Source organism: Aedes albopictus, chromosome 3, assembly GCF_035046485.1.
Source record: "Aedes albopictus strain Foshan chromosome 3, AalbF5, whole genome shotgun sequence".
NCBI classification, from domain to species: Eukaryota; Metazoa; Arthropoda; class Insecta; order Diptera; family Culicidae; genus Aedes; species Aedes albopictus.
The window spans coordinates 101847747-101864733 of record NC_085138.1 but is presented as its reverse complement, the minus strand read 5'-3'; the positions used below and the strand labels follow the sequence as shown (position 1 = coordinate 101864733).

Below are 16987 nucleotides of genomic sequence, written 5' to 3'. Positions count from 1 at the left end.
AAAAGGCCTAAGGCTAAAAGCAAACAGGATGAATGTTATCAAGATTTCACTGTTTTCTAAAGTATCGAAGATTGATCATGTGTTTTTGACGTTCTTCCGATTTCTCAACAATCAGATTTTTCTACATTATTGTGAATATTTACAACGATGTTACCTGGAAATTTATCTACGATGTATTTTATTTTGAGAAACTATTCAAGTTTTCAATGAACAAAGCAATATTATTTTAGAATTCCAGTGAAAGTTTCTTTCTGAAAATTCCTAGACATTCTCACTGGGCAATGTCTTGCGGTTACTTCCGAAGTAATTCGTCGCATTCATTCAAGTATTTTAGAGTGTTGACAAAAAGTATTTTAATTATTTTTCAGTTCATACGATTGTTGAAAAGAACTTTGTATATTTGGGCTTAAACTCTTTGAAATCTAGCACAAACCATTCAAGCCCTGTTCACCCAAAAACTATCAGTGAGTTTTTATTTTAATTTTCTCAAAACAAACAGAATCTTCTTGGAATTTTCAATAAATTTCACCCGGTTTTCTTCGGAGTTTCTTGCTAGCTTTCTTTCACAAAATCTTCCAAAAATTCTTTCATAAATTCTTCTAGCGATTCCTTTGAAAAAATCTCAAAAAAATTATCCTGAAATTCTTACCGAAACTATTTTAGGAATCCAGTAAAAAAATCAAATCCAAAATCCTTCTGGAGATTTCTCTTGAAATTTATCGAAGTATTCCCTTAGAAATTCCTCCATGGAGGCTTTCAAGAGCATATCTAGGAATCTCCAAGAATTTTATTAGATAATCTTCCATAGCTTCTTTAAGAAACTTCTGCAGATATTCTTGCAAAAAATCTTTCAGATTTTTTTCAAGGATGCCTACTGAAATTCCTCCTCAGATCCCTTTATGAAATCTTCTAGGGGTTGATGATGATGATTGATGATTGATGATTTCTCAATACTTATTTCTCTATTTTTTTCCTGGATTTTGCCTGAAAAATCTTCAATTAATTTTTGATTAAATTTCCCAAAATTCCCTACAGAAATACTTTTAGAGAATCCTGCAAAAATAGATTTAAGGGTTACGGATCTGCCATGAATTCCTATAGACACTTCTGCAGAGATTTCCTTAGAAATCCCTCCAGCGATTCCTTTATAGATGTTTCTGAGGATTCTTTTAGAAAATCTTTCAGGATTTTTTTTATAGAAAATCATCTATAAATTATTTTAGTAATACAACCAATTTCCTTCAGAAAGTCTTTCACAGATTGCTTTAGAAAGAAGAAATCTCTCATATTGCTTAGAAAATCTTCATTGATTCCGAAATTGTTCCATGTTCGTTAGAGATTGCTCCATAAATTTCTGTTCGAATTCTTATAGCAAACTTTCAATCCTCATAAATTCCTAAAAAAAATCCTAAATTTGGAATTATTTCAGATTTTTTCCAGGTATTCCTTTAAAAAATCTGCCATGGATTTCATCCAAAATTTCTCCAAAGGTTTCTTTGGAAATCCTTCCATGGATTCCTCCAGGGATTTATAAAACCTTCTAAGGATTTGTTTTAGAAAATCCTCCAGAGATTTCTTAAGAAACTTTTTCAGGATGTCCTTCAAAAATTCTTCTTTCAGAAATTCTTCAACAGGTTCTCCACATTTTTTACAAGCATTCCTTCAGGTATTTTTTTCGGGAACTCTTCCAGGCATTCCTGCAATAATTATTCCATAAATTCTATTGGAAATTCTTGCTGAAATGTCTCCTGGGTTTTCATCAGGTATTCCTCCGAATATTCCAGCAGGAATACCTCCAGAGATTCTAGCATAATTTCCTTTAGTGATTCCAGCAGGATTTTTTTCCAGAGATTTCAACAAAAACTCATTCGAACCAACAAAATTCAACTGAAGTAACTTTAAAAAAAACCATGCAATATGAATAAAAAATTGGCAATGTTCAATTGTCCTAGGGCGCCAATCTGGATGCTTGCCAAGGGCGCCATGGGACAACGCTACGGCTCTGAGAATAGCCCATAATTGAAAGTAGGAAATACTTCTGATGATCATATTGGCAGTTAGAATGTCAAAAACTTCCTCTGAATTCTTTTGATCATGATTCGGCCAAACGGCATTCTGAAAAACGACCCTATCGACCAAATGGCATTCGGCCAAACGAACTTAAACTTAAACTTTGCTCTTCTTCCTAGCACTTTTGGATCTTGAGATATTCACGTGGCCCGTGACCATAGATTGGGAACCACTGATTTTTCAACATATCTATATTAGAGATACTGATCCTTGAGACGATCAACCCGTGAAACATTCGCTCTTCTTCCTAGCATTTTCGATTCTTGAGATATTCACGTGGCCCGTGACCATAGATTGGAAACCACTGATTTTTCAACATATCTATATTAGAGATACTGATCCATGAGATGATCAACCCGTAAAACATTGGCTCTTCTTCCTAGCAATTTCGGTTCATGAGATATTCACGTGGCCCGTGACCATAGATTGGAAACCATTGATTTTTCAACATATCTATATCAGAGATACTGATCCCTGAGATGATCAATCCGTAAAACATTGGCTCTTCTTCCTAGCAATTTCGGTTCATGAGATATTCACGTGGCCCGTGACCATAGATTGGAAACCATTGATTTTTCAACATATCTATATCAGAGATACTGATCCCTGAGATGATCAATCCGTAAAACATTTGCTCTTCTTCCTTGCACTTTCGGTTCTTGAGATATTCATGTGGCCCGTGACCATAGGTTGGAAACTACTGATTGTTGCAATACAACTACATTGTGATAAGTACCTACTCCCTGATGTGCAGAATGCGAAAAACCTTTTCACTTTATCCTCACACCTTTGATTCTTGAGAAATTCACTTGGCCCATGACCGTAGGTTGGGAACCACTGAACTTAGAAAAACTGCAAAATTATTAATTGTAATTGAATAACTTATAACCTTTTCACAGGTTAGGAACTTTGTGGTTTCGATCTTCACAAACTAATTATAAAACTGAAAAAAAAACACTCCTCCGATTTACGCACTAATTCCCAAATAGCGCTCCCCCCAATTTACGCTCCCCCCGTTTTTAGCGTAAATTGGAGTTTTTGTGTATATCAAAAAATGTACTGAGCGCTTTTCTCAATTGATTTTTCCTCGTGAACACGCACAAATGTCTTCACAGAATCGCTTGGAACTGCATCAGATGACTTTCCCATTAAACTTAAGTTTTTTTTTTCAACTAAACAAATTAAAAACCGATTTTAATCGAAATATCAGATGATGTTATTTGAACCTTCTGTAAATTAACATTTCTGCAAAGTGTACAAAGTGTACAGTGTACATTTACACGAAAAAAATTATGAACAATGTCACGAACATTGCTCATGAGTTTTCTCAACATGGCTTCCATTGAAATCTAGGCCGGTGGTCGGTCCATCATCGATGGTTTTACTCAACATCACCATAAGACCGTCTTAAATTTCTTTCAACTCATGCCAGAGCTAAAAGCATAACTCAAGAATACTAGGATTTATAACGTTCTTAATGCAGCCTGGTTGGCCTCCATCAAGAACGTCTTAAATTTATTTCATCTTAAACAAGGTTAAGAAGTATTATTCAAGAGTACTCAGGTTTATAACGTTCTTGATGTAGGTTTATGCAAACTCCGCCGAGAACGTCATAAATCATGTGCGCCAAATTGTAAACAAACAATAAATTATCGCACTGCGGTGGATTTTGTGAATCCCGTCCGATGAATTTAAGTATCAGCCCGGTACCGTTGCCAACTAGGCAGACCTTTTTCGATAACCGGCCTTGATGCAGTGCAGTGCCTAATTCCTCCGGTCAGCATTTCCAACAGGTAATTAGTTGTTGATTTTTAAGATCGATGATTGGAACCCCGATTGCACGGGAATCGACGTCCTGGATAACCATACCCACCTCTTTTCGGATGTGCAACCGGAGGAACTTGGCACTGCACCGCGTCGCGGTTGGGTTTCCGGGTAGGTGTTCTTGATTGGCAGCAATAATGGAACGATGACAATCAAAATCTGATGCTTCAGTTTTTTCTCGTATTTTTCATGTACCAAACTGTTCTTATGCGAGAACAGTTGCTCTTGATCAAGAACGAATAATTGAAGATAACTACAAGAACCTTATAAAACTGAAAATAAGTTCAACAGTTCTTGTTGTGTTTATGGTTTTATGAACTGAACCTCAAGTATTCTTGGAGGTGTTTTTAAAACCACATATTGACGAAGAATAGTTGTGCTCAGCTGAAACTCCGATACGATCAACTAGAATATGCAATGTTCCGATAAAACTATCATAAAAACAAATAAAACCAAATAGAATTAAGATTGTTACTTGGGCATTGTATAACAATAGTCATTTGGAGTATGTGAATTTCAATATATGTACAGGTGAAAGCAGGCTTAAACTGACTATATTTGCAATAGATAAAACTCGTTCCATATTTTCAAATGTAGAAATCCTGGTCTGCGAAAACGTGCGAAAGTTAACAAATGGGCATGTTAAACATATGCATTTTTTAATGTGAAACTTTCAATAACATGATAAATATGAGAGATAGATATATATATTCTTCGAGAAAGTTACGCGATTTAGTAAGGTAAAACATTTTGCAGAACATTTAGAAATTGTGAAAAATGTACAGAAAAAGTTATAAGCAAAACACTGATTTTTAGGGGTGCTTAATAAAAAACGCCTCAAATGTACATACAAATCAAAAGATAGAAATTTTGCATCTTCGGCAAAGTATTTCCTAGTACAATTGCCTACAACTTCTCTGAACAAACTTATTTTTTTTAGTTTATAAATAAAAAAGATAGAAATCGTTTCTCACTTTTAGGGGGATTGATCACAAAACTGATGTATCTATAAATTAGGACATATTTTATAGAAAAACTTTGCCGAAGACACCAAAGATCAAAAGTCATGTTTTCATGGTCAAAATAGGGCCATCCGCTAACTCAGTCACGAAACCTAGAACGGCATGTATTGAGGATTTACCGGCTATTTGTATTCCACCGGTCGCTCAAGTGCCGTTCCAAAGCTTATTCCAAAGTATCGGTTTTCATGAAAGTCCAATTAATTGTCAAAAAATGAATGTCGTTGAGTATTTAGGTGATGGCAACGAGGAATCGCGCTTTTACTAAATATGTTAAAGCTCATTTTTAAGACCCTGTTTCTATAAAATGGCCCTTTATTGGAGGCCTTACTTCTCTCAAATGAATCCCAAATTACTCCTGTCCTGTGAGCAGTCAAGTTTAAACCTCCTAAGATGTTAAGATTTTTGCACCACGATGGCGTAGTGCACGTTCAGCATGCCTGTCTGGGTCATATTGATCTCAACATCCTACTAGGGTTAAGTAAGGATCAATTAAGAATCTTGCAAACAGATGGTTCGTCAAAACATGCATTGATTATTGTTAAATTATAAACCGAAGCAAGTTCTGTTTAGGTTTCTCGCGAGAAATAAAAAGGTGAACCTCCCCAAAACACAAATATAACACCTATTATTTTTGTTGTTGTCACATCCATTACATTTACGTTAAAGGAAATTTCTATTAATATGGTATGACCAAACACGAGCATTTCTAGTATTGAGGAAACTCTCATTTAATGAATTGATCGAACAACTACCAAACGCAATCGACTCTCGTTCTCGAGAGATCTCTCGACCCACAGAGAACAGACTCGAACTCAAAAGTGTGTAAGGAATATTGCATAGCACCACAAGTGGCCTATTTGTATTGACTTGATGTCCGTTGTCTGTGCTTAGCCCTTTTGCTTTAGGTATAAATAGAGCGAGAGCTCTCAGTCTATCATCAGTTCAATTTAATTCGCTCTGCAACATCATAGAATAGCGGCGACTATCATCTATTTTAATTACACATTACAGCTGTATTTTTACAAGTCAATCATCAAACTCAAACAATGTGCGGAATCTTATCGATATTCCTGAACACCGAGTACGACGCTGCATCGGACCTGTACCGGTATGGCAACCGGAAGGAGTCCCTGCGGGAGCTGGCCTTCCGTCAATCGGCCAAACAGCGGCACCGTGGTCCAGACCACACCGGTCTGGTAGTGGATAGTGAGGCGGGAGTTGTGCTGGTCCAGGAGCGGTTGTGCGTGATTGGTGTGAAAACGGGAACTCAACCGTTTGTGTCCGAGAACGGACAGGTTCTACTGGTGGCCAACGGCGAGATATACAACTATCAGGAGATGACTGAGGAAATCAACAAAAAACTGGAAGTAGATGAGAGAACGTACGTTCCTAGAAGTGATTGCGACGTTATTATTGCATATTACGAGAAGTTTGGCGCTAAAGCATTGATGCAGACTATTCGAGGAATGTTCGCGTTTGTTCTGTACGATAAGAAGGACGGAAAAGTACTGGTGGCGCGTGACCCTATCGGCATTATTCCACTCTACAGTGGAACAGACTGCGAGGGCAACTTGTGGGTGGCAAGTGAAATGAAATGTTTAGTGGAAAAGTGCTCAGTAGTGGATATATTTCCACCTGGGCATATGCATTATGGGTCAAGAGAAAAGTTAAAACCTGAATGCTATTTCAAGGAGGATTGGATTAACGAAAAACCTACAAAAAGGGTGGATTTGGAGCAGTTGAAGCAACATCTGGAGAAAGCTGTTGAGTCCCATTTGCAGTGCGATGTTCCATTCGGAGCGTTGCTTAGTGGTGGATTAGATTCAAGCTTAGTGGCCTCCATAGCCACCAAAATCATGAGAAAACGTTCCGGTCTTGACTACCGATTAAAGACCTACAGCGTTGGACTTCCCGGTGGGCCAGACTTTGAATATGCGCGCATGGTTGCAGAACACATCGGTAGTGACCACACCGAGGTGCACTTTACCATCGACGAAGGCTTGAACTACATTCGCGATGCCGTACTACATGCAGAAACCTACGATATAACCACGGTACGATGTACGATTCCGTTGCTGTTGCTTTCGAGGCACATCAAAAGCGAAGGCATCAAAATGGTCCTCTCCGGCGAAGGCGCAGACGAACTGTTCGGAGGATACCTCTACTTTCACCAAGCACCAAACGCAGAAGAGTTTCACAAAGAAACGGTAATGCGAGTGCAGAACCTGCACTACGCGGACTGTCTACGCGCCAACAAGGGCACCTCGGCATGGGGTCTGGAGCTCCGAGTCCCCTTCCTGGACACCGATTTCGTCAACCACGTCATGAGCATTTGTCCCGAAGACCGCATGCCCAAGAACAAAATCAACGGTACGGTTCTACCCATGGAGAAGTACATCCTGCGAGAAGCCTTCACCAAGGACTATCTCCCTTCGAAAGTCCTGTGGCGGCAGAAGGAGCAATTTTCCGACGGAGTTGGCTATTCGTGGATCGATACCATCACCAGGTACGCGGCGTCCCACGTCAGTGATGCTGATTTTGCCACGGCTGTCCAACGATTCCCGATCAATCCGCCACCTACCAAGGAAGCCTACTACTACCGGCAGCTGTTCCAGGAGCTGTTCCCACACGAAAGTTGTGCATCGACCGTTAAAAGGTGGGTGCCTCGAATCGACTGGGGCTGTTCGGCGGATCCGTCCGGCCGGAAGCAGATTGTGCACAAGGATAATTAAACTGAAATTTAGTATTACATTGTAGATCTCTTAGTGTACACTTTAATTCCATAAAACTTGAATAATGTACAGCTATGAACGGTGGTTTGCCCTAATTTTGTTCATCTCGATACAGCACCTAACTCCGTACACGTCATTTGTTTCTAATGATGTGGAAAGATTTGGGAATCACTGCAAGTTGAAGGGAAATTGGGGTACACCGAGGAATAAAACAATATCAAATTCACTCTACTGTCATTTGTTTTGAAATTATTTCATGTACCGTCGTTGGGGGTGATAATGGGTCAGAGGGGTGAGATTGGGTCAAAACATTATCTGAAATATCTTATCAAATATTGCGAATAATCGAATCAAAAATTTTATGGTGGCATCCTTTTAGTTGCCAGTTCCTGTCAAAAATAAGGTTTCTAGAGCAATTAGTTATTTTTTTGATAAACCATCGAAAAAAGCTTGAACATAAGGCCCTTCCAAAATGTCAATTCTAAGGCTCGATGAAACATCATACTTTTAGGTGGAATGATACTTTTGAGAATCTCAAACTTATATCTATCATATAAACTATTATTGGTAAGCAGTATCAACCTTAACCGGAACTTAATCAACTTGTTTTGTTGTCAATGCGGAACAAATTCGGTTCCCTTGACCCATTCTCACCCCCTCAAAGGGGTGAGAATGGGTCAATTTTCATACACTTGTAGTTTTAAGGAAAATTGACGAATTCCAAATATTTTTCCATCATTTGTGCATCAATTACCAAAGATCCCATTCCAGTGATCAAAGGACTTTCTTATGCAAAGAAGCAAAAGTTATTGAACAATGAACAACGACGGTATCATAATCACTGCCGTGGGCTGTTCGGGGTCGTTTGGAAGTTAACCATCAATGTTAACTTCTTTTCCCGATCAGCCTAGATAGCTGTGTAGTCCCGAATAAAACGATATTATACGACGGTGATTCAGGTTATCATTTTTCAATTATTCATGGTATCATAAGCAGGATCATAAATCTACGATACAACTAATCGTTTTGATGTTACCAGTTATCATTTTCGTAGTTACAATGATAGAGTGAATGGGTTGTTAAGTATCGTTACCATTCAAAAATGCCATTTTTCTAGAACAAAAATTTCAAGCAATGATTCAAGCTATCATTGCTTTATCATCTACTTGATCATACAGGGAATAATAAAAACAACACGGAAATATTTCACCAAATCTACTTTATCGACTCGAAAAAAGTGTACACCCCTGCGGGCATTTCTCGCATTCTGTCAACTCCGTGAATGATAATGTGAATCGTTATTTATTTTTAATCGTTATTTAGTTTAGTGAAAACGGGAATTGAACTGTCGGTGCCATGATTCGCTGTTCCCCTCGAGGTTTTCCTATCGCGCTTTGTCCGGGACCATATGGAACTAGTGCTCGCGGGACGTTCGAAAACATAAAAGTTCCGAAGGTGGAAAACTTCGTGGAAAAACTGGAAAATTGTCCAACGAGCCGGTGCCCAATTGAAGGATCACAGTGGAATCATCATCATCATTTTATCGTAAAATGATCATCACTTGTATATTTATTATTCCACCAATAAACATCGTATAATATCAACGATACCGTGCATCGTATTTTTCTATGCGGGGTGTCGGTAGCGGTTGTCTCAGTTGGCTAAGAATAACACTACGGACCGCCTGATCCAGTGGTAAGAGTCCACTAAACAGGTGACCCCTAATTCATGGTGTTATGCGGCTTCATGCTTACCGTGCCAAAGAATGAATGGTTAGAGGGGTCTAGTAAAAACCTAACCACAAACGGAGCCTGTGGAGAATTAGGGCGTCCTCCACAGTATTACGCCCTTACTGCGCTAACCGGAGCAATAGTGCAGTGGACCTTGCGTTTCTCCGAGATAATCAGTTGACCTTCTTAAGTCTCAAATTTGAGGCTAAATAAGGGCGGGATTAATCAAATGTTGTAAATTAGCTTGCACTACTACCTATATGGGTTCGCTTAAGGCGTTTTCGCCATTGGAGTTTTTCAATTTACACCGATTTGGTTTGTCGTTGATGTTTCCTTTTTGTGCTGTGATTATGAAGAGATTAATTGCTCTTCTCTTCTCTGCTGATTGGCATGTGTCGGATGAGGAGTCTCCATTTGACCTTCTTTGCACTTTCTAATATTCCTTCTTCTTCTTCTTCTTTGTGGCTCTACGTCCCCACTGGCCTGCCTCGCTTGGCCTGCCTCGCTTCAACTTAGTGTTCTTTGAGCAATTCCACAGTTATTAATTGAAGGGCTTTCTTTGCCTGCCATTGCATGAATTTGTATATTGTGAGGCAAGTACAATGATACACTATGCCCAGGGAATCGAGAAAATTTTTCTCGACCGGAACGGGAATCCAACCCGCCGTTTCCGGATTGGCGATCCATAGCCTTAACCACTAGGCTAACTGGAGACCCCGAATATTCCTTCGCATACTTTGCGAATTCAGGCGTCTCTGCTCAAAAATGTGGGAACCTGTACTAATTGGCTGCGACCACATTTTATGGATAACACACTTCCATTGCTACTCCAAGAGAGTTTCATAGTGGCTTTGTTACTACAAATCCCTCCATTGTGGTATACCATAACTATTGCTTTGAAAGAAGCTTGTCCTCTGCGGTCTGTGCGGATCACAAGAGGTATTCCTGAATGGAACTCTGGTCTGTTAGTTCAAAATATCTTCGAATAAACCATTCTGTTGCATAGCTATGAATCTCTAGCTTCCGCCCGAAAATTATAGCTATAGAATAGACTTAGTGGGCCCTAAAAAGCTCTGCTTACTTCAAATCTCCAGGAGCAAATGGGAGTTTGTCCTATTTTTCTCCAAAGGGATTTGCTTATTTCAAACATGTTTTGAACTCTTGTAGTTTTCTATTGGGTATTTTCATGACGTGAAATTACTTGATAGTTTTATCCCGAAAGGGTGCGTGCGTTGTATAAAGAAGGAATGAGTTCCTGGTTACCTCGTTCTTTCTGAAATGCTTGAAACGCATTGTCGATTATCACATCTGTGATGTTCGTCTGGCAGACATGCCTATTCATGTGAACTCACATGCCTTTCGATTTGGGATGTCCACAGTGACTCTTTTACACAAAGTTGTATACGTTTTCAAGAAAGTACTCGCTCAAACGTAGTTTTTGCTTGGGTGATTTCTTGAAAATTGAGAATGCTTTCGATGACGTGCCTTTCTATGTCATATTGAAAGTTGCATCACGTCACAAGCTACCTCCAATGAGCTATAGGCTCTCATTCCGCTTATGCGTTTTACAGTGTCTTTTTCAGGGCACAGATTTAACCCGTGAAGGTATGGGCTATGAGCTCTCGTTGCGCTTAAGCGTTCATTCCCTCTTCTAGGGTACCCCTTCCTATTTCATCACCTTTCCCTTTCCTAATCCCATTCCATCCCTTGTCCCATTCTCCCTCAGGTAAATGATGAAATAGGCTTATATGTATGGCGATGGCACAAATGTCCCAAATGAAGGATAACGTGCCTCTGGAGCCGGCCTTCTGATACCTGATCATAATCACTGCCGTAAACCGGGGTCAGATTGATCAGCGGGGTGAAATGCATCAATCTGGGATTAGATTGTAATTCCATTCTAGCAACTTATATACAGTGTGTCAAACAATTGCCCGTACAGCAATTTTTTCGTCAATATAATTTTTCTTTAAATGTTCATAAATTTGTATACGTCTTTTGATTGAAATTTTGACCAATCATTAAAGCTCCATTAGTAGAATTTTGAGCGAGATTGAATAAGTTTTCTGATAGCTATAGAGCTTTTAGTAAAGCTTGTAAGATATTTGAACAAATTTTTAAAACATTATATCTTAATATGTACTTAATGTAACTTTTTCATTTTTTGTTCTGTTACAGTTAATACCTTAGGCTTTCATATGCAGCTTTGTTAAAAGTTTTATATTCACTACAAAAAATATGAAAAATCTGTAAATGTTCAGAGTATTATTTGGTAATTTGTCATATTTTGATCAATAAAAGTGCCAAGTGTTTTCAACTTCTTCAAACTTTCTTAATGTAATATTTTTATACAGGACCTACTAAACCACATGTCCAGAGTGGGTCCCTATGCATTTTTTCGTTCAATTACTGCACTTTTATTAGTGGAAAACGTTTGGCAGATTATATGTGTAAAATATGATGAATTTATAAACATCGTCAACTAGATAAACCGATTTTTCATATTTTTTGTAGTGAACAAATTAACCCTTACAAGATTGCGTATTAAATGTTCATGTGTTAGTGTTCCCTCAAGAAAGTTTGAAAATATTTCATCCAATATTCTTTGAGATATAGAGTATTGAAATTTTGTTTAATAAACCATCAAGCCTTACTAAAAGTTCTATAATTTTCAGAAAACTTAGTTAGTATCGCACAAAATTTTACTAATAGAGTCTCAATACATGGTTTATGATTGAACAAAATATCAGTGTTTTTCATTGAAGTATAAAAAATGTATAAAAATATGAATGAAAAAATATTTTGACGAAAGAGTTGCTGTACGGACAATTGTTTGATACACTGTACGTCGTTATGATCATAAAGTGCTTGCCTCATCCAGTTCATAAATGCCTAGAGATGAGTGTGGACTTTTCAGTTTTTAAAAAGGTAGTCCTACATTACTTGTTTAGGGTTTTCTATGTTTATCATACCTACGTGAAACCCGTTGATACGAAACAATCGATTGCCATTAGTATTACCTGTGAAGTATTTTTATGGAACCTTCGTTGTGATGTAATGTAACTATGCTGAACAAGAATCAGTTATTAAACTGTTAGATTTGGTTTAAAAAAGTAATTTTATGTGACTGAACTCGCTCATTTCATAGGGAATTGTCTATCTTTAGGTGTTTAAGTGTCAATTTCAAAAATAAGCTTAGATTTTCAACACCCGAATTCACACGTTGTAATAGTTTTGATGCGTTATTCGTGTTCAGGAGGTTAAAATTAAGTGGAAAAGGCAATTTTGAATTTTAACCGATGTTTAATTGTAGGGTGATCAATTTCACCCCAAAGTGGTATTCGATTTTTTTCGGGTTTGAAGTTATTGGTATCAGATATCAGGAAGCCGGATCCAGAGGCACGATATCCTCCATTTGGGACATTTGTGCCATCGCCATAATAATAGCCTATTTCATCATCTTCCTGAGAGAAAAGGAAAGAAATAAGGATAAGGATGGGGATAAGGACAGGTAGGGAAATTGGAAAAAATACCCTGGAAATACTAACGCATAAGCGTACCACAATGGGTTCAAACAGCGCCCTGAAAAGGGCACTGTAATAACGCATAAAGCGAAAGAGAGCCTATAGCTCTTTACAACAGCGGGTTAAGAAGGGGTTAATAGCAGCCTGGCTATCTGAACAGAAGTATATTACTTTACCCATTACGTTCTGCTGAAGTGTCGATAGCACTCCGCACATAAGAGCAAAGATTTCGACCTGAAAAACGGTGCAGTGTCTACCAAGTGAGTAAGACTGATACATCCTTAGTTCACGAGAATAAACACCAGCACCTGCTCGACCTTCGAGAAGGGAGCCATCAGTGTAACATACGATGCCGTCTGAAATACTTCTTTCCAGATATCCAGATGTCCACTCTTCCCGGGAAGGGAATTTCGTGGAAAATGTCCTATATGGGAAATTACAAGCAATTGTAAGATCACTTGGAGCAAGAACAGTGTTGATCTGCGGTTCACAGGAGTTTCCTCTAGTAAACCGAGTAACCATAGGCGATGAGTGCAAAAATGTGCTTTTTGTTTGAGATAAATGTGTAGTGGGGCAACGTCAAAGAGAACTTCGAGCGCTGCCGTGGGAGTTGAAGAGAACGCTCCAGACATCGCCATTAAGCGCATCCTTTAGAGATGGCCTAATTTTGATTGGACCGTTCTCACTTCGCCATTGGGTTGGGTTTCAGACCCCAAGTTGTACCAAAGGTTCGACGGCATTGCCCGAAGGCCATACAAGCTTTCTTGATTCTAAACTCAATATGAGGTGTCCAGGAAAGCTTGGAATCAAGAATGATTCCAACGTACTTTACCTGTTCAGTCACATTGATTTCAGAATCAAAGATACGCAAAGTTCGAACGCCATTACGGTTTCGCCTTTCCGTAAAGAGAACAATAGATCTATAACTCGGATTAACCGAAAGGCCATATTGGCGACGCCAACCCTCAACTACCTGAAGGGCGCTTTGCATGAGGTCGAAAAGGGTGGTGATACACATACCAACTATCAATGTTAGGTTGAAAAGCGGTGACAAGACTCCCCCTTGGGGGCATCCACAACCACTCAATTTCCTAATTTCTGCTAGAAGCAATGTCGAGAAGAGATATCGGTTTTTGAGCATTTGATGAATCCAATTGGAAATCATTGGAGATATACCATGAATCCGTGCAGCTTCAAATATGGCATCGATAGGCACATTGTCGAAGGCACCCTCGATATCTAAGAAAACACCCAAACAAGATTGCTTTTGAGCGAATGCTTTCTCGATATCGTAAACAACCTTGTGTAGAAGAGTCACAGTGGACTTACCAGATTGGTAGGCATGTTGGATCACATGAAGAGGCACGTTGGCCAGATGAACATAACGGTGCGTTCTAAGCATTTCAGAAGAAAAGAGGTCAAACGGTCAAACTAATAGGTTTAAAACTCTTTGCTTCTTCATACGACACACGACCCAGTTTCGGAATAACTTACTTACCGATCAGGCTAAGGCCGGGGTGGCCTCTGCTGTACATAGTAGCCGTTTCCATTCCACTCGGTCCATGGCTGTTTGTCTCCAGTTCCGCACTCTGCGTAGGGTCCGCAGATCATCCTCCACTTAGTCGACCCACCTAGCTCGCTGCGCACCACGTCTCCTTGTACCGGTCGGATGACTCTCGAAAACCATTTTACTCGGGTTGCTATCCGACATCCTGATGACGTGACCCGCCCACCGTAGCCTCCCGATTTTCGCGGTATGGACGATGGTTGGTTCTCTCAGCAGTTGATGTAGCTCGTGGTTCATTCACCTTCTCCACGTCCCGTCTTCCATCTGCACCCCGCCGTAGATGGTACGCAACACCTTCCGTTCGAAAACTCCAAGGGCGCGTTGGTCCTCTGCACGTAGGGTCCATGTTTCGGTCCCATAGAGGACGACCGATCTAACCAGCATTTCGAAGATAGTTAACTTCGTGTTACGGCGAACTTTATTCGATCGTAGAGTTCTGCGGAGTCCAAAGTAAGCACGGTTCCCTGCCACAATGCGCCTCCAGATTTCTCTGCTGGTGTCGTTGTCGGCGGTCACCAGTGAGCCCAAGTACACGAATTCTTCAACCGCCTCTATTTCATCACCGTCGATATGAATTCGGGGTGGCGGGCGTGGTGATTCCTCCCTGGAGCCCTTTGCCATCATGTACTTTGTCTTCGACACATTAAAGTTTCGGAATAAACTTCATAGTAATATCCCGCCAGGATTTGCGAATATACCCTGTAGCAAAACTGCAAACAAGTATTTTTTTTTTTTCAAATCATGTTTGAAATAATCAAATCCCTTCTGAAGCAAAATAGGATAAATGCCATCTGACCCAGGAGATTTGAAAGGAGCAAAGCTATTAAGTGCCCACTTAATCGATTCTATAGTTACAATACACCGAGCCCAAGCCAGGGAATCATAACTACAAGAAAAGGCATCAGGTTCATCCGAAGATGTAATATTCACACATCCAGGGAAGTGTGTGCTGAATAAGCATTCCAGAACTTCCTCATCAGAGGAAGTCAGATCGCCATTTGGCAAACGAAGTTCGTTCACTCGGAAATCCTTAGATTTCGCAAGGATTTTATATAACCGACTGGCTTCACTCAAACTGGAAACATTTGTACAAAGGTTTTTCCAGCCGGATCGTTCAGCAGACCGGAGAGCTTTCCTGTAGGCCTTGCGAGCCGACCTGAAAGCCTCCGAGCCAGCCAAACGTCGTCTGTTCCAACTCTTTCTACATTGTTTCCTGAGCTTCGCCAGATCAGAGTTCCACCAAGGGGTTCCTCTTGTGATCTTCACAGACCGTAGAGCAGAGGGCATGCTTCTTCAAAAGCTTCCATGACGAAGGTCGTTGTAGTATCAACGGCATCATCTAAATCACTTGGAGTGTCAATGGATGGTGAGTATCCATGAAATTTGGCCGCAACCAAATCAGTAAAAAGATCCCAGTTTGTTGACCGAGGATTCCTGAAGCGCAATGTTTGCGAAGTAACATTTAACTTTTCAAAAAAGATGTAGCAATGGTAAGATAAAGATTCTTCATCTGATACATACCAATTGGTCAGCACGTGTCTAATTCTACTAGAGTAAAGCGTTATATCTAAGACTTCCTCCCTAGCAGATACCATGAAGGTTGGGCGGTTGCCTATGTTAAGTAATGCAAGATCTGTACTACTTAAGTACTCCATCAAACTGGAGCCTCTCAAGTTAATGTCTGAGCTGCCCCAGATGATATGGTGAGCATTAGCATCACTGCCAGCTGTTAGAGGAATGCCTTTTGAAGTGCAGTATGCGATGACTTGTTTGAAAGCATCCGTAGGGGATGGTTCATCATGCGGAAAATACACCGAACAATAGACGTATTTCCTGTTGAGGTTTCCAACAGATACATCAATTGTGATACATCTCTGGTAGTTAGTTTAGAGCAGGCATTGCAATTTATCTCATCTTTCCATCTTTGGAGCGGGATACTGATCGAATGGTACGAGATCATCCCAGTGCTCTTGGATTTAATTTTCCATAACAATCTTCTGCTCATCTGATCATCTGATAAGAAACGCAATCTTAGCAAACCGGAAAGTATGTGTAGACATCATTCTCGAAAGCTTTGACAGTACAAGGGAGACGTCTGATAGAATTTAGATGATTTGGTGAGGGAATATACAGTAATTATAAGTTATCACGCAATGTAAGTTGCCTATGCCTTCTTTTCAATTTCAGCACTCCAAGCTCGAAGATCTAACTATATATGAACTTTACTTTCGATGAGCTTTTCATGCTGCGTCAAGATACCGATACGTAAAACTCCGACTTCCCTTACCGGGATGGCTAGACGAAGTACGTTAAACATAAAAAGAAGCATCTGATAGCTAACGTTATTGAAAATTGAAAATTCTTATATTACCATATATTTTTTTCAAATCTTGAAAAGAATCATGTTAAACAAGAATAAAGACTACAATTGATAATATCGCTTGAGTGCTGTACCTTTTTTTCGGATTTTATGTAATTACTGTTAACAAATAAGGAATTTGGAATGATTTTATAATTC

General features: G+C 39.6%; 1 protein-coding gene across 1 annotated transcript; it reads left to right on the top strand.

Moving 5' to 3' along the window:
• Nucleotides 1–5859: 5859 nt before the first annotated feature.
• On the top strand, nt 5860–7879 carry LOC109410717 (uncharacterized). Its single transcript, XM_019684239.3, has one exon. It carries the CDS (start codon nt 5963–5965, stop codon nt 7646–7648), a length of 1686 nt encoding a protein of 561 aa, XP_019539784.3. The 5' UTR covers nt 5860–5962; the 3' UTR covers nt 7649–7879.
• Nucleotides 7880–16987: the final 9108 nt, after the last annotated feature.